Source organism: Scleropages formosus, chromosome 21, assembly GCF_900964775.1.
Source record: "Scleropages formosus chromosome 21, fSclFor1.1, whole genome shotgun sequence".
NCBI lineage: Eukaryota > Metazoa > Chordata > Actinopteri > Osteoglossiformes > Osteoglossidae > Scleropages > Scleropages formosus.
The window spans coordinates 8,784,699-8,810,340 of NC_041826.1; the positions used below are offsets into that span (position 1 = coordinate 8,784,699).

The window sequence follows — 25,642 nt, forward strand, 5'->3', positions numbered from 1 at the left end:
AGATTCTGTTTGTGTGTGTGTGTGTGTGTGTGTGTGTGTGTGTGTGTGTGTGTGTGTGTGTGTGTGTGGGGCTGAGCATGGGCCTGAGGACTCACAAGTCCCAGAAAATTGTGGGATTTTGTGCACTGGAGGGTGGTAAAGACAACACCTCGTTAATAACCACATTTATTGGGCTTGATTAAGTTGATTTGCTCTGAAAAGAAGTGAAGGAACAAAAGGGTGAATGTAGGCAAAATAATAAGAGGTTCATTTCGATCCTAAATTCTGTGGGGTTTTGAAGCCGCTGGGATTACCAGCAGAAACTGAAATGAACTACAAAAGGAAAGACATTAATTCTGAACCGCCGTTCTTTCCAAGAAAAGACACATCACTTCCACAGCCACCATTGACTGCGGTGTAGTTTCCAATTTCATACATATTCTTTTACAAAAAATGGATTTAGAATTTGTTTTTTTTTTTTCCTTCCCCTGCATTGTCTTCGAGATGTAATGCAAACACCACGATCATTAGCGTTCAGCCAACATGTAATATCAATTAAATTACAGTCGCGGATTAGTTCTCCCTTATAATTGATGTAGCCTGAAGTCACGGTGAGCCGTGTACCCACTCGAGGAGCACAGGGGGCCCTGTTCCTGGCCCCTGGGGGCCTCGCTCGGCAGGAGCGGGGAGGAGCTGACCCAGAAGACGGAGGAGCTGGAGGGGCTCAGTCGGGAGACCCGGGGAAGCTCCTCAGACCAGGTGCCAATACTTTGTCTTTGAAGTTTATTGAGTGGAACTGTGTGTAAATAGGTTACAGAGAAGGCGCGGGTCTCCTCCGGTGAGCAGTATACAGAATGCATGAAGAAATAGATGCAGTAAGACATAAAGTGCATTAAAGCCAGAGTTTCCAATGTATTATTATTTTGCTGATACCTCTAACCTAAAGCATTGTGCAGTGATTTACCCATTTATACAGCAGAGCATTTTTGCGTTTTCAATACGCTGGTCAAAGGTATTGTGCAACAGAAGTGGAGTTAAAACCTGCAACACTGAGGTTGCAGAGCAAAGGCTCTAACCGCTACACGACCTGGTTAACGTGGTTCGTTATTTTGCCCTGCAGTCCCGTGATGATCTTTCTGAACCAAACCAAAGTCCTTCATCATCACACCCACTGCTGCGTGACAGAAATCACAAGTATTTTGGACCATTCTTTCCAAAAACCCTTCATAGATGACAGATGATGACCCTTTTAAATGTGGTTGATACGATAGAAAAATTATTCCTCCCCGCACCGCACAGTGTTCTCAAAAGTTCCGTTTCCCCAATTTACTGTTAGAAAATTAACAGTCCTATTTAATGCACTATTCACTGAAGCACATGCACTGTCTGTTAGTTATAAAAGCTAGAAAAATGAGGGCGATCTCAGCCCCAAAAAGTTTCAGAAGTATTCAGTTAAAAAAATCAATGTTACGTGATAAGAATGATTTATTTTCACTTTTTTAAAAACTTTTGCAACAAATAAGGTCTCCTTGTTTCCCTGCTCGGGAGACAGAGACCGACGCCGGAGGAAGTTTAATTAAGTGCGGACATGTCGTGGAGGATTTCCAATGGCGGTCTCCGGGATGACAGAGTTTTCCGGTATTTATCTGAGGGCCAAGCAAGCTCTCTCCAGAGGTGCCCCAGCTAATTGAATAGTTTAAAGGAAGGGGAGCCCGGGGCTTTATTTATCTGCTGCATTTCTCAGTCTTGTTTAAACTAGACTCTCCGCTGGCATCAACTTCTCAGTGTGACGGCAGGGGCCAGCACAGTGGGAATGGCAGAGAACGGTACTTACAGCGCTGGACTGGTGAACCGAGTGATGTGGCTCCCAGTCCTGGGCCTCACATCTCTCGCTTTTCTCTTAGCTTCTACTCCGCATCGTCGTACAGCATCCGCTTACAGTCAGAAATAATGCCGGAAAATCTTCGAGTCGATAAAAATGCTATTTTACCATGCTTTACCATAACCGTGTAAGTAGCATGCGATAAATGTCGTCCACAAGCGCAGCTGTAATTAATTTGCATTCGTATTTATAGCTATTTGTACTGTTATTGCATGTAGAGGTGTGATTTATGGGTTATGAATGTTTTTTTCAGAAGGATGGAATAATAGAACATTAGTAATATTTTTCACAGACAAAAAGATAATTATGTATGATCTTTTTGCATTGAGTATCTTCGCATCGCTGCCAGGTGAACAAAAACGCGCAGAGAAGCGCCCCTTGTTTCTGAAAAGTACATGCTACCAAGTCACCGGATGCACGAGATGTAAACGGAAAGATCGGTCCATCGTCATTAAACCAGCATCACCTTCCCTGCACAAAAACAGGAAAAGTGTTCGCATCAGGCAGAGGCAAACACACACGGTCTCCGATGAGCACGACCGTTTTCAGATTTCATCATTCAGATTTTTGCCACCCCGGAATCCTTTCGCGACTCAAAGGAGCGTCTCTTTAGATTACTTCACGAATTAGACAGGATTTTAACATAAAGCGCGTTTCCCTTGAAATGTTGTGCGGGAAAAACTGGATGCGTCCCGAGACGTTGCCGTGTTCTAGTGACTCCCCGCTCCGCCAAAACACAGAGAAGCACGCAGCACATGCCCACACTTGCACAACGTAACATGGATCAGGGTGTAACAGCCATACACGTGAATGAAAGCTGTTAGTGCTCTTGTTATTTGTCTCATTTGTCTTGTTTTTATGTTGGTGCCCTTGTTATTTTCCTCCTGCTCTGTTGTGTGATCTCCATGTTTGTCATTTATTGTTCTATGGACTCCTCACCTCCGTGCATCACTTTAATTAACATTCGTGCGCGCACGGGTTGTTATGATGTCCCCGGACCGCTGCATGTACGAGTACTCTCCTCCGGCACGTCTCATCAAAGATTTTTCATCATCATTTTATCGGCGAATGTTGTTTGGCCACTGTTGGGTGTTCAAAGAGCCAGTTCTTTTTTGAATATGTAAAAGCCTTTAATTTGAAGGTTGAAATCCCCCTATAATAGGAGACTAAAGTAAGTTTTAAGACGAACGTGGTGATTAAGAGGAAATGTACCAGGCATTTATATACCAAGACTGCAAGGTAATTAACTGACGTGCATAAAGATTCATGCTTTAGACCCAAATTTTAATTTGCCACATAAATGTGCCTGATGTAGGCAGCATTTAATCAGATTCCTGACAGGAGTAACTACTTTCATTTAACCTTGTCTGAAGATCATGAATTCTAACATATTTAATTGGATACATCATTTAACAGAATGAACAGAGCAAATTTCCCCCAATTCAGAAGCTCTGATTGACAGACAGCGGCAATAAGGCCCGCCACAATTAAAGCTGATCAGTATTCGCGGCCCTGCTACCCTTCGCCAATGTGGCGTGACTCTGTTTGATCACTGTGGCACAAAAAGTCTGCCGAACTTCGCCTTGTTGTGAAAGGCCTCGGCGCCCGAAGAGGACGGAGCTTTCGGAGGTTATATCGCTCGGAAATAAAGCCGATCATCCCCAAAGTCGCTTTCCCGGGGCAAGGCGAGGGACAACGGTGGAAATCCCGCGCTACCGTGTTTGTCCTTATCGCCACACTAATTGAAATGTTTCCAACTGACAATGGCTTCTTTCCATAGCTTCGGAAGTAATTACTTTGTCTTACGCGCTTTTGCAGACAACTGCCTCTCGGATGTGGAAACTGTGTCAAGTGGCACACGGTGGAAAGTGCGACTGCCACTTAATTGTTTTCTCGCCTTGGCTCCGACTCCAGAGGAGGGATCTAATCAACGTGCCAGATTCTCCTCTGTGTCGAAATCTAACCAGCCGAAGGATGTTTGGTTAAGCAACCAAGCTCCAGGCTTTAATTTAATTTCTCGAATTACATTTTTTTTCTGGAACCAAATTGAATATGTTATTTAAATGATCTGTGCTTTGAGAGGTTTGCGGTTTCTCAGAGCGTTGCCGCTGGGATTTAGGAAACGGATTTGTACTCTGAGCGCCCTCCGAAACAAGACGACAACTCCTCGGGGTGTTTGATTGATCGTAACCCGACTGGATTAGCTGTATTCTTTATGAGTACTGTGTTTACTTCATTAGGAAAACTGGTCTTTGTGATACATGGAATGTGCTGCTTAGTGAACTACGCTTGTGCCCTAAAGATGCACCTTAACCTCTAAATTAAAGGTATCTTTGCAAACGCATTTTTAATCGTTTATGAAAAATGGTTCTGTCTTTGAACAAGTTTCCTTTCGCAAATTTCCTTTCACACCGCGGTATTTTCGAATATTTGAGGAAGATAATTCATAGTTGCACGTGACGTATTCAACTGAAGGTAGAATATTTCCGGGTATTACTCTAAAAAAATACAAAAATATTACCTACAAATATTTTGAACTACTATCATGAACTATTATTAAGACCTACTACTATTATGGTTGAATGTATCTGCAGTTATCACAATTTTACAAAAATATCAGTCAATATTACAAATTTAAAAAGTTCATTTGTTTGTTTAATTTAGGATGAACATTTTAGGGCTGCTACGTCCATGTCCGTGGTCAAGCACAAAAACAAGGAAATGGATCATAACGTCGAAATCCAAACCACTGAAGTCTCGCCCATTGTTTTGGCCACAATGAGAGGAATTTAGTATAATAATATCAGGATTACTCTCTGGAGCACATTAAGAGCTCTTTACCTTCTCTCCTTTATTCTTATCAAGGAAGGTTTAATTAACGCTTTTTAAGGGCATTCTTTGTGAGCGATTTGTTCGTTCCTGAGAGGGTGTGTGAGTAGAAACAGTGTCACAGTGGAAAGTGTGGTACAATACTCTACATTTGACTGAATGTCATTCCTAGAGCTGATCTGCATTGATACGAAATTGAGATTAAAATAAGGATTTGATCAGAGATTCTAACACAGATGCCTGTCATCACTCAGACCCTCATCAATGTGAATGAAAGCCTGGTTCTGGTCTGAAGACCCAGGGCCATGTGGTCTTCTGAGGACCTTCTTGTTTGCGAGTGTTCGTGCAAGCAGGCTGTCAACCATTTCCTCTGCTCTACATTCTAGTGCCATATACAATAATATTGAAAACTATCCAAAACCATTTTAAAACCGGCTGCCTCTCACCTTCCCCTCCATAAATCCTCGGCGTCTGAGGGTAAATCTCGCCAACGTCTATGATAAGAGCAAGCTGTGGAAGCCTGCTGTCATCATAGGTGATTGACGTCTTTGGGCGCAGCGTTAAAGAAATGACCCATGGTGAAAGGTACAATGGCAGTGCCTTCAAAAGGCTGAATTCAGTTTGCAGAAAAGGGAGTTTTCTGGAGCAATGGAGCTTGCTGAAGCATAGAACTTTGGAGCTTATATCATTAAAAGGCCTCAAAAAACACATGACTGGGCTGTTGATAGTGTAGTGGTTAGAGCTTCTGCCTTTGGATCAAAAAGTTGTTGGTTCAAATCTCACTTGCTTCTCTAGTACCCTTGAGCAAAGTACATATCCTAAATCGTTCTGGTAAAGTTACCCAGCTGTATAAGTGGGTGAACATGGTGTCTTCCTCTCAAAGAACAGATAGCCATCTTATGTTGTAGGTCCTGCAGACAGAAGTTAATGAAGTAAAAATTAATGAAGCACATGAGTACTTTTGTCCCATGGCTGTAAGAGGCTCTCTGCTCAAGCCGTAATGAATGATCTCAATAAAATCAATCCAATATACCAGTTCCTCACTTTCAGTCTCAAATGAAAGATGTCATTTATCCATAAAGACCGCTGCTCCGACCCTCCTAAAACGTTGCATTTCGCCCCAGTGTCCCACGGTGAAGGAAAGCATCTCTCTTCATCTTCAGCCATGTAATGGGCTTCCTCTCAAAGCTGTGCACGGAGATGAGTCCACCGTTGTGCCGAGGAGGAGAAAAACCCCTGATTGACAACAGCATCTTTTCCACCTTTTAACAGATGACTCAAGGGTTGCGTTGAGTCTCGTTCGGTGTGCTCAGGGCAAGAGGTCCACATGACCTGCACTGCCCCTACGTTTCAAGGTCCTTGTGCTTTGTATTCGATGAGTATCCTTCACTCACTGGACTTTCAATAGTAGTTTATGAAAAGCTGGAAGTTCTCCTGAGGCTTTTTCTCTTTGGATTTAGTGGAAATCAAGTATCACTCTGGTTTACTGTTCTATAGAGCAAGTATAAGTGATTTTGGTATCGCTGATGTTGGAAGATGACATGGAGAGTTGGCACATGCTTCTTCTCTCTTCAGAGAGCATCTTAAGGAAACTCTTAAACTTCATGCCTTTTTCAGGTCATAAGGACAGACCCTTGGGATGTGGCAGAGCAGCAATGCTTCTCAGCAGGAGCTTCCTAGAGGAAAAGCTAATAATTAACCACGTGCGGGGGCACGAGACAGAGCCTGTGGAAGTGCTCAGGTTCCCCCGCGTTTTCATCCCCTCGCCTGGCATGAATCCACCACGAGACGAGGAGTCCCTGGGTAATACAGCCATTACTCATTCCGCAGGAATGTTGTGCAATTAATTCATTGTCTTAATGAACTACTGGTGTGCTGTGCAGTCAGACTCCATGCTTATGCAAATAAAAAGAGATGAAAGCGTTCAGCATTATGATCATGAAAGTGGTTCCAGAATACATGAAGTAAAGTCTGAGCTGCATTTGGGATTTGTTACCATGAATAACCTGTAGAGATGTCATTACTGTATTTCAGTCATTTATTTGCATATTTAATCTGTGCTGCAGAAATGCACCACATTTCACATGAATGGGTCCTAAAAATGAAGCCTAAGCAGCTGTCTGGTCAGTAGGTTTCCGTCTGCAGTAAGGATTGGCGACACAGAGAGGCTGTAGACCCACTCCAGCAGCGGTCTGCAAACGACTGTGCTTTTTACGTTTGCATCCAGAGCGGCATTAGTTAGAACCTGGAGCTCATCGTGAACCTGGGGAAGCAGCGGAGCAGCTTTTGAGGGATTATGGAGAAGCCGACCAGGAAGGATAAGTGGGCCGTTCATCAGGTCGGCTACGCAGACTGTCATGGGACAGATGCTGGAGACAGGTGAGTATAGGACCCAAGCGCGGGTGAGTTTTATTCAAGTAATCAGGTTTCAGGGACAAGGCGAAACCAAGGTCGGGGACAGGCGAGGGTCTTCGTGGTGCGAACGTCACAAACCGGGACATCCAAATCGTGGTCGAGGAGAACAGGCAAAGGTCAGGAACAGGAGGCAGGCAAGGCACTAGAGACACGACCGCTGAGACTGCGAGGCACAAAGCGATTGCTTGAATCCGCATCGGTGTGCGGATGCGGAGCTCCTTTTACCCTGCGTCTCCTCGATTGTCGGCAGGTGTTGCTGCTTCGCTCATTGTCGGGGGCGTGACACAGACCTACCCGTCCTCCTGCTTCGGGGAGTATCGCACTGTGACACCGTGACATCTCTCATCGCAGCCACATATTGCACCATGGAGCCATAAAGTGTTTGTAAACGAAAAGCACTGCTTAAAGTACTCTAATCTATGTAGAAACGAAAGCCTTGGAAAGTTACTTGAAAACTTTATGGGACACCATTAATGCACAAAACCTCCTACGGGTAATCTCTACTGACACATTTTAGGGCATAATAAAGCAAAGATATTTGGAGAAATGCTCCTAAGCATAGCCTGTTCCTTTCATTTTCCTCATGTTGCTTAGTTACAGACTTTCCTTAAACAAAACCTGTCCAAAACATAAAATATTTATGCGTGTTGTTGTATAATAATCACTTTGATGGTTAATAGATACGTAATATTTATTTATTTGCTTTTACATGATACCCTTAATGTGTGTATATATGTATATATATACATTTCTCAAAAGCTGCAGTGTCAGGGTTGCGTACTAAACTATTTACATTTACCCCTTTTATACAGTAGAGTTACCTTTACACAAATCTTTTGGTGAGTACCCTGCCTACAGGTACTCCTGAAGGAGTGGGGATTCAAACTTTCGACTGCAAGGTGAAGGCTCTAACCGGTACGCCACCTGCTGCCCCTAAATGTTTGACACCTCGAAACCTATGGCTATGACACGGATGCACTACGCTTATTGCAGGGCACCAACTCTAAAGCATCTCGATAACGAGGAGTCGAACAGCTTAATCATCTTTTTATAAGGGATGGGAATTTGCGATTTAAAATTACCAAACTGATTTCTTTTTGTCCGGAGGGATTCGCACGTGCTGTGTCTGCCTCTCACGCGCAGAACCGAGGACTTTGTTCCCAGCGCGCCGAAAAAGCACCTGGACTCGTTCACGGTTCGCACTCTAATGCTCGGGGCCAGCGCCTTGTAACCTGAAGGCTCCGGGTTGGAATCCTCCCCGGTCGTTCCTTTGGTTAAGATACTTACCCTGAATTACTGCACTTAGGACACCCTTCTCTAAAATGAGCAAACACATTTAAATGGCTTTGGATTAAGGTGTCAGCTGAATGTCACATAATAGTTTTGAGAGAACCTCGCCTGCCTTATCGGGATGTTCTTGCCGCTGCCATAATACCATGGTACCAAGTGGGATGTTTATGGGGTGCTGACTGACACAATGAAGAGCACGAAACAATACCGAGAGCTGATATACGGCGCTGCTTGAAAACGCGTGAACCCTATAGGGACGGTCATTGTTCTTGTATAAAATATGAATATAAGCTCAGGAAATCAAAATTTTACATCCTAAAATAAACTTATTTGGTTAACCAATACAGCTTGGGCTTCACTTATTTTTACACCTGCACTACCTCCATGTTTCTGCTACACACACGATTCCCTCTAAAGCAACATATGAAATTGGTCATTTCACACCTATTACATCAGATGCAACATAATAGACTTTTGTATGCTTAAATAACCATTTCATGGTAAAACTTAGGGACACAAAGGTATACTTTCACATATTTTCCAGCAGCAATATATGTGTTTTTTATTCTAAAATTTAAAATGGTAATCTGAATTCCTCACTCGAATGTGAAATATTACCTAACCGACCGAACTACAGTCATTCTGAGCAACAGCCGATTGTGTTTTTTCTTAACGGGAAGATTCCGGCACCGACGGTCTCCCTGTTTCTCGCAGCAGCTGGAAGGTTCTGCGGCAGGTGTGTTCTTCCGTTCACGTTACACCTCAGGGAACACAGGGTGACACTTCTGGATTGACACGCACCCAGTAGGATGTCACATGCTGAGTGTGTCCATGTGGGGCCACCCCGCGATGCATTGGAGTACAGCCCCGGTCCCGCACCGAGCGGTTCTGGGATAGGAGTCGGACCACCGGGACCCTCACCCCAGGACAGTCGGCGAAAGTGAGCGCGAGTGTGACCGAGTCAGTGTCTTCACAGAAGATCGTGCAGCTCCGCTCCTCGCCGCTGACGATGGCGCCGGGGCCGCGGTGCTGTGGCAGGTAAAGAACAGGTGAGCACGAGACCTAATTCCTGCCTCCGCTACTACGGCTCTCCGAGCGCACGGCCAGAAAGCCTGCACATCAGTACGGACGAACACATGATATTGCTTTAAAAAGAGCTGAAACGCCTCTCACAGTAGAAGCTGGAGCACAGCGATGCCACGCTACAGTGTCGTCTGTGTTCGATCGCCCCCTGCCGGGACTGTGGGGAAATTCATCCTGTGCCTTTAACGGGGTGTTCCTTCGCATGCCCGCGCGCTGAGACTGCTGTGACGTAAACCTTTATTTATCTGACGTCATTGTCCGAGGTGACTTTCAATGCTGAGTAATAGGCCTGACAATGATGTGCTCATTAATAAAGCGTGGTATCCTTGCTGCCTCAATGCAGGATAATTACCTTAAGGGGTACCACGACAGAAGCGGGATTCAAACTGGCAACCTTCAGATTAGAAGGCGACTAACTCTAACAACTCCCCTGCCTGCCGCCCCGCTATTTAACTATTGCAATTAGGAATTGTGCTAAAATAATGAAATGCTGTGAATGCCGTACGATGATCTGCGCTGTACTGATGTCACACCGATGACACGATATCTAATCATGACCAATTTCACATAAAGTATCAGAGCCTGGACTATCACGGTTCATAATTACCGCCATTCCTTACTGCGTAACACATAAGCGCTGCCATAAAACCCAAAAGCAGAATCCAACAAGTCCTTATAACAAACGCTGTAAACATCTAGTGTATAAGTGCAAATTTATTTTTAAAAAATGGATGTGGGTGGATATTAATACGCAGGCAACAGGCAACTTCTCCACTAAGTACATCTCTCCGCGGATAAAGCGTGGTGGAGAACATTCCGGAGAGACTGCAAGTGAGCACAGCGCATCAGACCGAAATGCCACCATCGCCTGCCTCTGCAGGACCGTTAACGTACCCGAGTGTCTATGTGAAGACCATTTGCTCAGGCCTGTACATTTGCAATTTGCCTGCCAAGACCTATAAGCCATATACACACACCATGTACACCATACGCAGCCAGGGCTCTTTCTCCTCTCCCCGTCACGTTGTAGAGATGAGCACGCCTTTGCTTTCTTTCTGAGCACCTGAGGAACTGCGCACCAGCCTTCTGGATTTCCCACGCACACTTCTCCCTAACCTCTGACCGTGGAAGTCGTCGTGCCCGGAGCGCGACGTCCTCCGGCTCTTCTCGGTATCCCCGGAACCGCCGTGCAGGTTGACCTCGTGCGGCTGGGGAATCGAATCGGATCACATGGGACGGGTGTCTGAAAAATACCTGTTTGACATCTTGCCTTTTCAAACAGCGACTCTGCACTTCGGGTCTTAGCACCTTATTAAAGTGCCTGAAGGACAGCAGAGCACCGCACGCGCACGCGCCGAGCGTGTGAGCGCAGGTATGATGGATCGAATTCCCGAGAGACCTTAGAGCATCTTCAAAATTTGAGCCCCGAATTCACAAGATGTTTTATTCACCCTCCCTTTGCAATTTCTCTCAGTAATTAGAACCATAAACCCACAGGACATCCTGGGGAAAACAAAAGCACTTCTGCAGCCCTGCAGCCATAAAAAGCAGCACATGTCCAATTAGACACGTCTAAATAATGGATAATCATCTTCCATCCCACAGCCAAGACGGTGATTGCGGAGCCACTGTAAACACAAGCGATATTGCATACTACTAATTATAATGACAATAAGAGCCGTGGTAACGATATCCACCGCTACTAGTCCAGCAGCGGCAGGCAACGCTAGGGCGCGTTTTACCCAGGGTGCTGTGCAGCAGGCCGAGACAGGCGAGCGTCCCCCGCCCCGCCCCGGCCGCCCCGGCCCAGCCCCTCCGCAGGTATGCCGCGCGACGGGCTGCGGCCCGCCCAAGGATTCCGCAGCTGGACCCGGGGCACGGGAGCGCCCAACGTGGCTGGTCGCCGAGCTCTGCCCCCAGCCCTCTCGCAGGTACCCCGTCGCCCACCCGCCCGCCGCTCGCTACTAATTTACTGCTACAGTAGTTTTCATAATTAGCGCCGCAAGGCCTCATTAAATCCGCTCTAATGAATAAATATTGTATTTCATAGCTTGATTACCAGATCAGCTCGATGCTTGAGCGTCGTAAACAATTATTTCCCTAAATATTCATCATCCAAAAGTGGATGATCATTGGTATTTAATGCTGGTATTTTCAAGTGCATCTCTATTATGCTAATAGTTTCTCAAGCATTTGTTTTTGAAGGAGAACTGTGGAAAAAGTATCCATGGCGTATAATTAAAAGTAAAACGTACATTTCTCAGATCACGTAGACAATATCAGCGATAATCTGCAGACCACGCTAATAATGTGCTTTGTTCGGAATTAATGATGGTTCCATTTTTAAAATCCGTTAAGGAAAAAGGTAAAAATCCGCACGCGTTCCTTTACTTTGTACCCATCTGAAACCATCTGCGGTACCGTATATTCGGCCCCATTTAACGCAGCATATTTCTGCGCATCAGGACGAATGATGCGAGGAAAGAATATATAGTCAACCTACTTACAATTATTCACCAATTTATATGTTTACATTACTTTAGCAGACACTTTTCTCCAAAGTGACTGCCACGAACTCTATGTAGTGTTGTCAGCCCATACACCTTATTCACCACGGTGACTTACACTGCTAGATACACTGGGTCACTCATCCATACATCAGTGGAACACACTCTCTGGGTCAATGATGCTCCTGAGCACCATGTCTTTTGAAGGAAACCTATGCAAATATGTGGAGAACGTGCAGGCTGAACAGGTATTGAACCCGCAGCCTCTTGCACCACTGGATCACTGTGAGACAGCAGCGCTACACGCTGTGCCACCTATGCCACGTAATTCTTCTGGAGCAATTTAGGATAAGTACCTTGCTCAAGGGTACTAGTGCTGGAGGGGGATTCAAACCTGCAACCTTTGGGTCGCTGTTCCAGTGACTCCGTCATAGTTAGTGTTTCCTGACGCTGATTTTAGTGTGCCTAATGGAAATCATAACATAATGCAATCATAATAAGAACCAAAATACTACTGCCAGTAAGAGGCAGTTACGCGTCTGGAGCACAGAGAGCACGGGAGCCTGCTGTGGGGTCACGTTCAACATGCGTGTGCTTTTGTTTGTGCTGCTGAAAAGCTCACCCTTCCCAAGGTGCAGGGCCACGGGCTTCATCCTCTGACAGACACCCCAAGAGGGCCTCTGCTGGAGGTCACACCACGAGTTCTTCCTACATGAAGTAGCCATGGAGAAGAAATCCATTTAAACCCAGACCATGATTTACAGGTCTGAGGGAGCCGTTAGTGGCGCCTAATTGTTTCCACACCATTAGGAACTGCTGTTGAACCGCGGCCCTTACACACACGCTTCCACCATGCCCTCCAGCAGGCAGATGAGCAGGGACGATGGCCTGGCTCCCGTGTTTCCAAGATCCAAGAGAAGGAGCCAAACCCCAACACGCAGCAGCCTCACAGCATCTTCTGCCCCAAGAAACGAACAAGGGACTTGATCCTGGTGCCCGAACGTGTTTTGTTCAGCTGCCCGACACCTCTGAACCATGCAGGAACAGGCATTTAGTATTAGAGAGCAACTGTAACCAAACCTTTTTTTTCTTAAAACAATCCACCACCAGTTGTTTCCAAGATCACAGCAGTATTTCCCTGTGTATAAAGCTGAAGCACTTAAAAGATTTACAAGAAATGAAAACTGATATAGCTCTCTCTTTAGTGCTCTCTGGTGGGTCTGAGGTTCTAGTTCTGTTTGGAGAGAGAGAGAGAGAGAGAGAGAGAGAGAGAGAGAGAGAGAGAGATTTAGTGCTCCATAACTATGATCCAAACACTTTTTACACACACCCCTAAGGCTTTGTTTCTTTGGTTAGTGTTTCAGGCAGTTCTCACAATTGAATTTTTAATAATCCCAAGTGCAATTTTACACCTTGTCATTTCTAAAATCACTAATATGTTCAAGGTCAATTGATGGATAATAACATAAAATTAAATGTTTTAAAACAAGATCAATTAATACTAATTACTCTCATTTTTGAATTCAGGTTTTCTGACTAAAGGCAAAATTAACCAAATTTATTTCTCAGGATGTTTAAATTTTAGCATTTTTTTTTTTTTAAGTTGCCTTGAATATTTTATTTTTAATTATGCAGCAGCTCAGTCAAATATAATTAGGCTGATTGGAATGAAAGCTACATAGTGGGTCTTTGTGATTAGGGAACTTTAATGTACACTAATACAAAAGGCAATCCTTTTAATATTGGGTCTCAAAGTCATTTAATAAAGGTTCATAAAAAATATACATTTCTTTAACAAAAAATGTTTAATCAGCAATCACACTGAGTAACCGTTGCGCTAAGATGAAATACAAATCCCAGTTCTCCAAAAAGTGATGCTTTAAGCGTTAGCAGAAGCTCATTTAAATTAAAGGCTCAACTGGAAATAACTCCTTTCTAAAATTAAAAGGGAATTATTTGGTGAAAAACCCTCTTTTTACAAGAAAAGAATATGTTCTAATACAGTTATGTCAGCAGAGTATTTGAGATGAAAACAAAACAGTATTATAAGACTACAATGAGAAACTAATGTTACAAACTGAAATACCAGTGTAAGACCAGAAATATACAAAGGTCTGACAAGAAACTAGATACACTTCTGATTCAATTTAAACATTGTTCTAAATGTGCTGTGACGTTATATGCCATATGTAGTACGTAATATGCATAAAGCAAGTATTTCAACTTTGTGTGTACATTTCCATAGAACAGTTTGCATTTGCCAAAAAATAGAAAAAAAAAAAAGCCAAGTTAACCTAAATGATGGAGCTCCCCTAAAAAACACACAACCTGCAAGAAAACCAAAACCAGCATGAATATCTAATGGGTCAAACTGTATTCACCACAGCTAATGGGCATGAAAATGCTGAAGTGAACTTGAAGGATGCTGTATATCACAAACCGAATTTGGCCACAACTGGCTTAAAGGGTATAAACTTTAATACATTTAAAACAATGTAATTTAGAAATTTAAACTTTTCATACAGGACCATTACAATTTCTAATGGCCTACTGAAAGAAAGTACAAGGACAACTATATTACGTCTATGTGAGCCAAATGCAAGTCTACAGTGCTGCTTCAAAGTACATGAAGACCTTGTGCCCCTTAGTTTTACCACAAAACTATTAAATAAGAAGCAGTCTTTCTCATCTGACATAATAGGGGTGCAATGACCAATTCCAATATGTTCCTTTAGAGAAAATCATACCTGTTTAGAAAAGCAGATGTATTGCAGGTGCAAAAACATGTGAACCCCCAGTTGCACTAGTTAAACCACAAAGTGGAATGAGGTGAGTAAATCATTTAGCTTCTATAAGCTCATTTTTAACATTTTATACAAGACCAATGACCATCCCTATAGGGTTCACATACTTTCAAGCAGGACTGTATGTGTAAAATACACCTCCCCCCCCCACCCACTGCATGATTCAGGAAGATTCTTTCATCCAGGAAAGACATGGAAGCGTGAGGCATCTGCTTATTGCTTCTCCTCTTCCTCCATCTCTCGTTTCAGACTGTAGAGAATAGACATTAACTTGATTATATTCTGTTCAGAGAGAAATGTGGCAGACGCACAAGCTTCCACAGAGGAACCCATTACTAGATGGAATGGCGGGATGGAATAAAAAATAAAATGATAATGTCAAGCAGCACTCCCCCCACTCCTAAGAATAAAAAGCTGGGGGGGGGGAGAAAAAAAAAAAAAAAAAAAACTCTGGGTAACCTTTTCAGGTAGGCATGCACGTTGTCGTAGCCATGGTACTTGGCCAGGTAGACGAGCACCCCAGTAGCACAGCGGCCTTCCCGTGCCCGGCAGAAACTGCAGTTGCAAATACCTCGACATGGAGGACAGCACCACTCCTACAGTACGTGCAGACATAAACATACATTAATGTTCTGCCACCAAGAGCTCACCTACAAGCACAAAAGCTAAAGATCATTTTTACAACACTGCTGAGACCGCAGAGTGACTAAAAAACTACTGAGAATGGTGGATTCTGTACAGACCGGATTCAGCAGAGCATCCCGGACCTCTTCTCCATAGCGGTTACGCAGGCATGGCCCACAAAACTGGCCCCTAACACCCACACACTCAGCGTTGCGGCAGTTGGTCTTGGTGTCAATTGTCTTTTGACGGCACTGGTGACATGTAGTTCCCTGGGGTGGGGGTTTATGACATGTTATGTGCTGTACTAGATAGATGCATAATCTGTTACTAGTATCTATCTGCACAAGGCTCTTGTGAGAGTTAGAGGATTAATACTGCAAAACAGAAACGACAAGAAAGCACACAGACTGACTCACAGTAGCACGATTGTAGACTTTGTCTCGTACACTGAAGCAGATGTTGTTCAGTTCTTCTTGGGTGACCTCATCCACTGGCCGCACAACATGGGGGATGGTGAGCGCGCCATTGTAGTTGCGCCGGCGGGGCTGCTGCTGCAGTTCACACGAAACATTGTAGAAAAATCACCTTCTGGTCTGACACATTTTGGAACTGGCACTCATCAGGGACAATGACTATTGCCTGTGATGTGAGTGACACCCTGGTCTATTTTATCTGCAGCTTAGTACAGGGTGACTTGAAGTCCTGACCTTTCAAGAGGCCACAAAGTTGACAAAGTCTATGACACCCTGTTTCACTTTTCCAGGCCTGTAGTACTCACTGGTTCATCCTCCTCCTCATAGTAACGGCTCCGGCGCACCAGACTGAATCGGTCCTCGGGGTCTTCTTCTGGTGTTGGGCTTGGAGGGCCGTCCATGAGGGAGCGTGAGCGGGTGTAGGGTCGTGAGGTGCGCTCTGGGTTCCTTCTGCATGGGCCAGATGCTTGCTTGGGTTGCCGCGGGACACGTCTCGGCTGCAGAGGGGAGTACTGACCACATTAAACCACAGGCAGCACAACACAGGGCTGTGCAAAACTACAACCCTCCAAAGCAGCCTTCCCGTGATCCAATGCTGGCTCACCGTGTTACCCGACTGCAGAGACATTCTTCCAGGAAGGAGCCCAGGAACTTTGTTCAGCTCAGCCATCAACTTTGCCAGCTGTGGAGAAAGAGAACCAGATGAATGAAGGACACATCCAGATCCCATACTACCTCTGCAAGCTGCGCACAAAAGAGTGAAAGGAAGCACACTCACCATTGCTTTGTTCTCCTTTATGTTCAGCGCCCTCTTGTCCATGAAGTTCTCATCCTCATCTGAGTGAGAATCAGACTCTTTGGGCTGAGCGTGGGGCTTTGTCTCCAAGGCCTTCTCCTCACCGCCCCTCTTGGTGGGAAACTTCAAGGCCACCTTCAGGGTTCGTGAGCGCTGGCCCCTGCGCTGGGGTCCAGTGGAATCTGAGTCTGAATCTACCTTCTGAAAAAAGACCACACAAGTCTTAGAGGGACAAGAAGGCAGAGGACAACGCTTGTGTTGCCCGACCTGAAACTCATGGAAGTCCGAATGCCACAATCACAGGACCCATCTGAGCTGAAAAGTCACTGTTATTAATAGACACAAAGTGCATCTACAAAATGTCTTTGGCACATTTGGAGACAAGGACTTGTATTAATCAAGACTGCAGTTTTAGCTGACCTTTCAGTAATGGCATGCTATTACCTCAAGTTGCCATTTACAATAATCATTTTTGAAATTACTTGAAGTGTTGTTCAGCTCTGAGGATCTTTCTTGTTGCATTTAATCCTTCACCCTCCTTTGCCTGCGACCCCAACGCATTTCATTTAATGACAGGGAATTTACATCTTAATTGCAAGAGAGGTACACTGACATTTCTGGCTAACACATGAACATACAGTCCCCGACTAAAGATTAGGACTTGCAGGTTATCACTGTAATGTGCAGGTCACTTAAACACCCAAAGAGACCCGTGTTCTAGAAGAAACCCTCACCATGGCCTCCATCTCCTCATTAAAGTTGTTCTCTTCAAACTCGCTCAGCGAGCTGTGTTCTGCGGGGGCCTTAAATGCCGCGGTCACCTTGGCTTGTTTTAAAGACTTCTTCTGTGAACAGTGAAAAGCGTTAGCACTTTATCTTCTTCTGGCAGATAAAGCAAACATTTCACGTTGTTAAATTTCCAAAGTGCCAAAAAAAGCAATATTAACAAAGAGATGATTAATAAAGTCAGCGATGGCTGAACTGCGAAACATCTTACTGTGTTGCTGAAGCCATCAGAACCAAAACTATCACAGCTGTCATCAGATGAGGAAGAAGTCTCTGCTGAAACCAAAGACACATTTCGGAAGCTTCTCAAGTTCATTCTGGTGTATGGCTGGGGGGCCTGATGGCGCTGAATCTAGGAAAGGGGACACATTTGTCACACTTTACTATGTGTGTGTTACATATATACTGTATATATAAAACATATAATTTCATCTGTATATCTAAAAACCTCTAAAAATAATAGAGTCCAATTACCTAGGCTATTTAATTCAAACTCGGTGCTCTGACTGGCTGTAAAGCAAATGACTACTGTACATATGATTCACATCAATCTTTTACACTACTACTTGAGTGTAACCACTTCCTGTGACCCCTCCCCTCCCCTCCCCTCCAGGTCTGGCCCCGCCCCCACACCCCCTACATCTGCAGGAAGTTCAGTCAGGACACAGAACAGGTATTAAAATACAGTGTTAAGAGCAGTCTGAAAATTATGGAAAACAAACATTCCATACTCATCAATCGTGACACGTTGTTTAAAAAAAAAAAAAAAAAAAAAAATTAATATCGCGTTTGAAAAATGTGGCAACAAAAGCGTGCAGGCCTAGGCTAGGTAGGCTTACATGACATGACATGTCATCTGGTCTGAGTTGGGAAAGCAGCTATTAAAATTTAAAAGAATGACCTCTTGGTCACCATACAAAGGCCATTTTAACATAGAAAGGTTTAACAAAAGCTATTTTAGAATGTCGAAACCAACACGCAGGGTGATGTTCGGTTCGAGCCGAACAGACTGAGACGGGGTAGCCCGCACTCGCCTGCACTGCAGCCGGTACCGTAAAATAAAAGACAAATTATAATGCCCAATCAATTTACTTTCAATGATTTCCCTACTTATTGTCGGTTCTCACCTACCTTTTTACGAGATGGACGCATTTTTCCAGGGATAGCAAGAGGACAAATAGCTTGCTTTCTGCAGAACCTCAACAGCCGCCGTCAGCCCGGAATGTCACAGAAGGCACCTCAGTAGGGCGGCTTCACACAGACGCTCCGCGTGCACAGGATTCCCGCGCCGACTCTCGGTCCTTACAGGCACATAGAGCGAAAATAGCACAAATTGCATAAAAAACTGGGCAAACAAAGAGTCACACCGCACGTTTATACTCGTAACTTAAATTAAATAATGTATGAGCACAAACTCGCATCTTGAACCATTTTTGTCTTTTTTAGGTTAAGTGTTCTTTCCTAATTTAATTTGATTGTTTTTTAGGTCCTTCACCGTGGCGCCAAATTTTACTGTTTGATTTGCATAGGTAGCTGGACAAAGCCCGAGGCACTAAATCTGCGCTTGCCTTGTATAGCAGTGTTCTTTGACCCGAATTGCTCCGGTGCACAGTACAATATAATAATAGTTATAAACGTGTCGGCGACAAACTGTGTATTGACAATATGAGTAGTAAGAATAGGTATACTTACACAATTATTATAATGCATAATTTTGTCCACATTAAGTTTAGAATGTTATATCTCACGTTTTTTTAAAAAAATAAGTAACTCTGATATGAAGCACAGAAGGATGAATGAATATAAGTTGGCCATAAGTAGATATAGTTGGAGTATGCTGAAATAGCATCTAGTGTTCCTTTGTTTGGACATCTGCACGGTTACTCACAGAAGGCTATATCCAGAATGCAAATTCCTCTATTGTACTCGATGTTAATGCACGTAAAATCCGCAGGTCCCAAACACAGCCGATGTCTGAGGGAAAAATCCCTCATTTTCCTCTACTGGACGTTAATAGAGTACACGATGCTTTCGTAGGCCGAGAGCGTAAACTGCGTCTGTGTGCTATAGCTGAGTCGAGTCTCCAAAGTGTCCAGGTGCGCTACAAGGCGTGTGAGCATGTGTGTAACTTTTAACTCGGTATCAGCTTTGAATTTTTAAATCCATGTACAAAAGCGCAGTGTGGCAAATTATCTTTCTTTAGAGTAGTGTTGAGTAGGATGTGCGGTGTACAGTATGTACAACTGGTAGCTCCGCAGCCGCTAAACGCTGCTTTGAGTCACAATTCCACTCGAAACTTTGAGAGCCACCCCAAGAAGACCCCCAAGACGAAACCGGTGCTTTCTCCAGATCAAGAAAATGTGGAGGAAGTTGCTGTGAAACTAAACCCAAGAGCACAACCTAGAGGTCGTTCCTCATGAATGGATAGCTTGCACGTCGGAGTCTTCCTTCGTCGCTCTGAAATCACACGGAAAACACTTTGCAGCATGTATCCACTTTATTATCCATCGCTTGAATAATTACGATTTTTTTATCTTTTATCCTTAGAGTTTTAAGCAAAGTATTACAGTTACACTCACCTCTTATATAAGGGGTATCAATACAAGGAAAAGTTGCTGCCAAAACTTATGAAAATATATACCATTTTTCACACAACGGGCTTATTATTTGCCTTCCTCTATGCATTTTTCTTCCACAAGAGGTATTTTATTCTTTATCAAACATTTGTTTGTAAGGCTACACAGCGTCCATAATTGCATAGTGTCCTTGTGCCTTGCAGAGTGACTAAAAGGCCCCAGAGCCAAATTATCAAAATGTGCTGCCCAGGATGTACCCTGTTTTATGCCCTGTGCTTCCCGGATAGATTCTGGATCTCTGCGACCCTACATTGAACAAGCAGTTATCAATAATGAAGGAATGAATGAAAACATAACATTAAAAGATAGACTACAAGCAATACACACACACACATTTTCAGAGCCGCTTGTCCCATACGGGGTCACGGAGAACCGGAGCCTACCCGGCAACACAGGGCGTAAGGCCGGAGGGGGAGGGGACACACCCAGGACAGGACGCCAGTCCGTCGCAAGGCACCCCAAGCGGGACTCGAACCCCAGATCCACCGGACAGCAGGACTGTGGTCCAACCCACCGCACCCCCTATTACAAGCAATACATTTGTTACAAATAAAATATGTTGTCATTGCCATGCCTAAAAACCCTTTTTTTAGTATTTTAATGTATTTATTGGGGTTATTTAATGGAATTAATTACCCCCGTTAAATGACGTACAGACATATCCCAATTTCATTAGTCCGGTAATTCACTATCTGTGCAGTGCAACACACAACCAGCCTTTGCAGTTGATATGTGTTCTCCAGTTCATGACCCTGCCTACACCGCCCTCTTCCCAACCATTTAGGCTAATTTAGGCAGTTGATGAGGTCAGTCAAAGAGCTTGGGTGCCACAATTGATCAGATCTCTGCCTCTCCCAGCACACTGAACCCTAGCTCCCACATTCATACGATCTTCCCATATCGCTCGGCACACGCTATCCGGGTCCTGGTCCAGGTTATGGTCATCTTGCTTGAACTATGGCAGCCTCCCTGTCTAGTCTTCTGGCCTTCAGGGCTCTCCTACTTGTGTCAGCACAATGCTGGTGTCATATGAACGAGTTGTGGTTGTGATGGTTGTCTGTCTGTATCTGAAGCTCTTACCCTGTGACTGAATATAGCCCGTGGACTGTACGTTCTTTTGGGCAAAAGTGTATGTTACCGTATCACTAATTGTAATGAGAACGTAAGCTTTAGGATACAATAGTAGCACTGGTCTCAGGACTAGACCCAGCAAAACCTAGATCATGATTCCTTTTACAGTTAAATCTCCAGGAGCCCAGAAGCAGATATTTCAGTGCCTTCCAATCATGACAGCAAGGACCTCAGGAGTGCTGTTTTCCATAACCGGTAGTTCTAGAATTTACGACTAGTGACCCCCTGCTGAGATCCAAATGTAATCAAGAGACAGCACTCAGCCAGGCTGACAGAAATGCACAATGTGCTTAGAAAACTTGCTGCTCGGTAATTACCCAAGAGCAGTGTTCCTCTCTGATGCATTTCCTTTAACTGTTTACAGATGTAGGGCCTTTATTCTGTAATAATTTCTGAGTTTGGTGCCAGGTTTACTGATTGGAGCAGCAGAACTAACAAGTAAAAATAGGCTGGTAAACAGCCGAGAAAGAGACAACAGGAAGTCCAAGAAGAAGCCAAAAGGCAAACAAGCTGTCTGTTCCCTACTGTGCCAATACCGACAATAACTAAAGTTTAAATAGAGAAAAATTAATCACAGCAATTTTCAGCATGCAAAATTTTATCTTTTTTCATAAATATAGCTTTTTTTCTCAGCGTTACAAAAGTACTAATAATTAAAAATCTAAAAGATACTGTTGAATTGCAGCAATCAGCGAAAATATTTGATTTCTTGAAGCTCTTCAGCAGTATTTAGTGGATTTTTATAACAGATGCTTATAAAAATGTAGACTAGAGACCGCTTCAAAAACAGAGCTTACTCAGACACATTCACTCTAAACAGACCGCGTCCGTCCAGAATCTTGCATGCAGACAAAGCTGTAATGATTTTTTTTTTTTTTTCTCCTACAATTCAGGTCCAGTGTCAAAGGTCAGCGCCTAACCACGCTAGGTTCAGGATCCACAGCAGTCCTCGTTTGTGCAGGGATCATAATGTGGGAAATCACAGAAGTGGCGCTAACACACTTATGTGAGGGGTTTTGACCCACTCCGGCACCGTAGCGAGGGTCTCAAAGGAGTAAAGCGGCCAGCTTGGAGGGTAGACTAACGACCGCGCACCAGGCAGGACAAGACGAGTGGCACTGGGGGCTGCGGTCGCACACGGCCTAATCACTGTGGCAGAAACAATGTCTGGTAATGATGCACAGGACCGGAGCGCTTTTAATGACAATTCATACATAATTCAGCACCTTTCGCTTGGCAGCGTGGCGATATCCTCATTAGTGGGGACTCTGGGTGGCTGTCAGATGGTGGCCGCACAATCGTGGACCCTCATTTCGTCTTTGAGGAGTGCAGCTGCTTCCATGACACAGCCAGCAAAGAGGGGCGAAAAAAACCCGCCACGCCGGTTTGTTTTATTTAGTGCGAAAAAACCTTCCAGTTTGTAAAAACAAGGCTGACACGGAACCTGACACCAGGCAGGGGAAAATAATTAGCTCTCATTTTCTCAGCCTCCTGTTTCCTTCTCCCCGCTGTGTTTCTACCCACTAAAACCACCACATGTCAGTGGAAATGGGAGGCAATTAGCGGGCTCATTTCAGCCCCGCCGAACGCACTGAAAGGAGACTATTTATGATGGGACAATGAACAGCTGAAAGATTAAATAACGTTTGCTTTTTAAAAAGAAAATGACTTCTGCCTAAATGGGCCATTTTTGATTATATTCAAACAGCAAGTGGAGAAGCAGTCGTTTTTCACCCTTTAAGACCCTAACAAAAGACCAAGAGCAAGAGGGAATGAATGTAAAGCGGTTGCTTAGATGAAAGCCTTATTTATGCATTTCTTTTTAAATAAGAGCAATACATGCCTTTTCGTTGGCAAAAAAACACTCTTAGCATGACGGTGGTCAATAGGTGATAGCACGGCTAATAAGGGATAATGATGAACACTTTTACAAAGTTAAATTAATATGGAAAAGGAGCATTTTCTAAATAAAAAGCACTGGCACCTTGATATTGTTAGAAAAGATTACTTTTTATTGAACAATGGCAACATTGTATTTTATAAATAGGATATTATTTAGACAACATGTTTGAAATACAAATTCAGTATATACTATATTCCATAAATTATGTGAAGATCATAGCAGTTATTATTTTCCTTTATGAGATATTCACAGCCTTTTCTTTTGTGAGTTTTCACAATTTTCACTCTTACCATCAACATGGAGTCAGACTTTAAAGTAAAGAATAAGAGTGACAAAAGGAGCCACACAGGTGAGTCATACTAACCTCCATATCAAGTATTATGTTTATGTGAGCCAAAAATTATGTGTAAAATTCTAGAATAACAGAAAACAGAGGAGACAGGTTGACAATATTCTGGGCCTTAACTGCAGGTGTAGATAAAGTATAAGATGATGTACAAAAACTCATTTTTTTATGTGGCTAGGAGAACAGTGTTGAGAACTCAGACAGTATTCTGTATATCAAACAACGGGAAACAGTATCAAAAAGAAGAAAGGGTCACATATTGAAGGATAGGTAGTAATGTAATCGCACAGCAGGTAATGTAGTGGGTAGAGCCACCGGCTTTGAACTTGAAGGGCTCGGGTTTGAATCTCGCTTCGTGTTGTAGTACTCTTGAGCAAGCTGTCTACCCTAAATTACCACGTTGTATAAATGAGTAAATCACTGTAAATTGTCTCAGAGCAAAGCATCAGGTGAATGAATAAATATGTGGGTGGGGTGACTAATGAACACCACAGGACAACCAGCAGAGCTAGCAAAGCACTGAATCGACAGCTCTGTACGTATTTATTAAGTTTCTCTACTATTTTGTAATTTTTTAAGCACTGCTTCCTCAGAAGTTTTCAGTTTTCCTAGACAATATGAAAAATATTCCAATGTGGTTCCATACCGCACGTGTACCAGTCACACACCTTACACACTGTACCACGTCAGTATACTCTACTGTATCTGAGCATAGCGGAGAATGGACGTCGTGGACCACTGAGTGTGCGCTGCATGTCGAATTCCTTCTTCGTGAAGTTCGGGAAGTTTTTCTTCTTGAAGAATGGTCCATTATGCCACTGAAAACCGTCCAGAACGTTTGGCACAGATTTCCAAGAAGGACATGAGCTCTTCTGGAGCATGAGTCACCAAACTTCAAGTAGACTGATGTTAACATATAGTCTACTGCCAGATACTGGCAGTGATTTGAACATAACAAAACAATTTTTAATATTCAATAGGGTGGCAGTAAAAGGTAGTTTATGTGTATTTACAATGCAGTGGTACTTTTACCATATGTTGTTTTTCATCGCTCTATTCCTGCTCCAGAGTTCGCTGGAATAAAAATGGTATTGCCGATTTGCGTGCACACTTATTTGAGAGGGTTAACTAACGGTGTGAGATGCTGTGCTTGCATAACTTTCAAATTTAACACAAGGGTAAAATACAGCAGTGGCAAGGTAGTGTAGGTACTACTATCGTATGGTAAATTGTAAAAGTGCATGGAAGTTATTTGAAGAACAATAAGAAAGAACAAAAAGAGCAAATATCCTTAGCGATGGTATTTTTGTCTAGGCTGTCAATGAAAAGTGCCCAAATTCTTCGAAACATTTAGGCACCGAAGAAAATAAATCTCTTGCGTCCTAGCGATAAAATAAATAATCCTCTAAGACATTTTCTTGTGCAGTTTAAATTACTGGATGACAGGCTTAAAATAGCGAGCATGAATTTTAAAATGTTTTAAAATGTCTGTTTATCGGCCATTAATGTAATCAAGCAGAAGTTCTCCAGCCAAAATAATGATTTTATCATTGTGAACAGACAGTGCATGGTGACAGGAATATTGCAATAGGGCCTTTATAAGAAGGAATCCAAATTAATGAATAACCCCTTTGCATTTTCTGTTTGCAGCTGGCAACATCTGCTAACTCAGTATTAAAATCCATTTCATAAAGATTATATTTCAAGCATTTTAGAACGAGTATAATGCACTTCTTTATAGCCTCGTCTGATTCCTCTTCAGCCCAGCTGCTTAAAGCTCTTACTGCAGTGTGACACAGGATTGGTTAGGAAGTAAACAGCAACAAAAAGCTGCACAAGTCCCATTACACACACCATTTAATTAAAGTGACATAATATTGCACTTCGTCAAGCCATATTATATTTCACAAATGACTTGCATCATTTATTAAATTGTGAAGCATGAAGTTGACAAAGGGAAACTGATCTGTACTGAATGAGGATGGGCAAGTCAGTACAAATTGCTCAGTAATTGAAATTCCTTTCATAGCACATAAGAGCGCAGAGGGCCTCAGAGTTTGCCCCTTTCAGCAGTGATGCTTCCCCTAGCGGTGAATCTGCCACTGCCATTTTTAACCGTTTCTGCATCCTGACAAACCGCAGACGTGCTTTCGGTGTG

General features: G+C 43.5%; 1 protein-coding gene across 3 annotated transcripts; it reads right to left on the reverse strand.

The window, feature by feature from the left end:
* Nucleotides 1-14,156: 14,156 nt before the first annotated feature.
* Nucleotides 14,157-18,696, reverse strand: cdca7a (cell division cycle associated 7a). Of its 3 annotated transcripts, none has more exons than XM_018728912.2 (10): nucleotides 18,600-18,696; nucleotides 17,680-17,820; nucleotides 17,417-17,524; nucleotides 16,665-16,883; nucleotides 16,491-16,568; nucleotides 16,192-16,383; nucleotides 15,830-15,964; nucleotides 15,533-15,682; nucleotides 15,249-15,385; nucleotides 14,157-15,039 (listed from the first exon to the last, which is right to left on the reverse strand). In XM_018728912.2, exons 1-10 carry the CDS (start codon nucleotides 18,618-18,620, stop codon nucleotides 15,003-15,005), a joined length of 1,218 nt encoding a protein of 405 aa, XP_018584428.2. In that variant the 5' UTR covers nucleotides 18,621-18,696; the 3' UTR covers nucleotides 14,157-15,002. The 3 variants fall into 3 exon arrangements, with proteins under 3 accessions (XP_018584428.2, XP_018584427.2, XP_018584429.2); XM_018728911.2 differs by having other exon boundaries at nucleotides 17,417-17,527; XM_018728913.2 differs by lacking the exon at nucleotides 18,600-18,696 and adding an exon at nucleotides 17,943-18,020 and having other exon boundaries at nucleotides 17,417-17,527.
* Nucleotides 18,697-25,642: the final 6,946 nt, after the last annotated feature.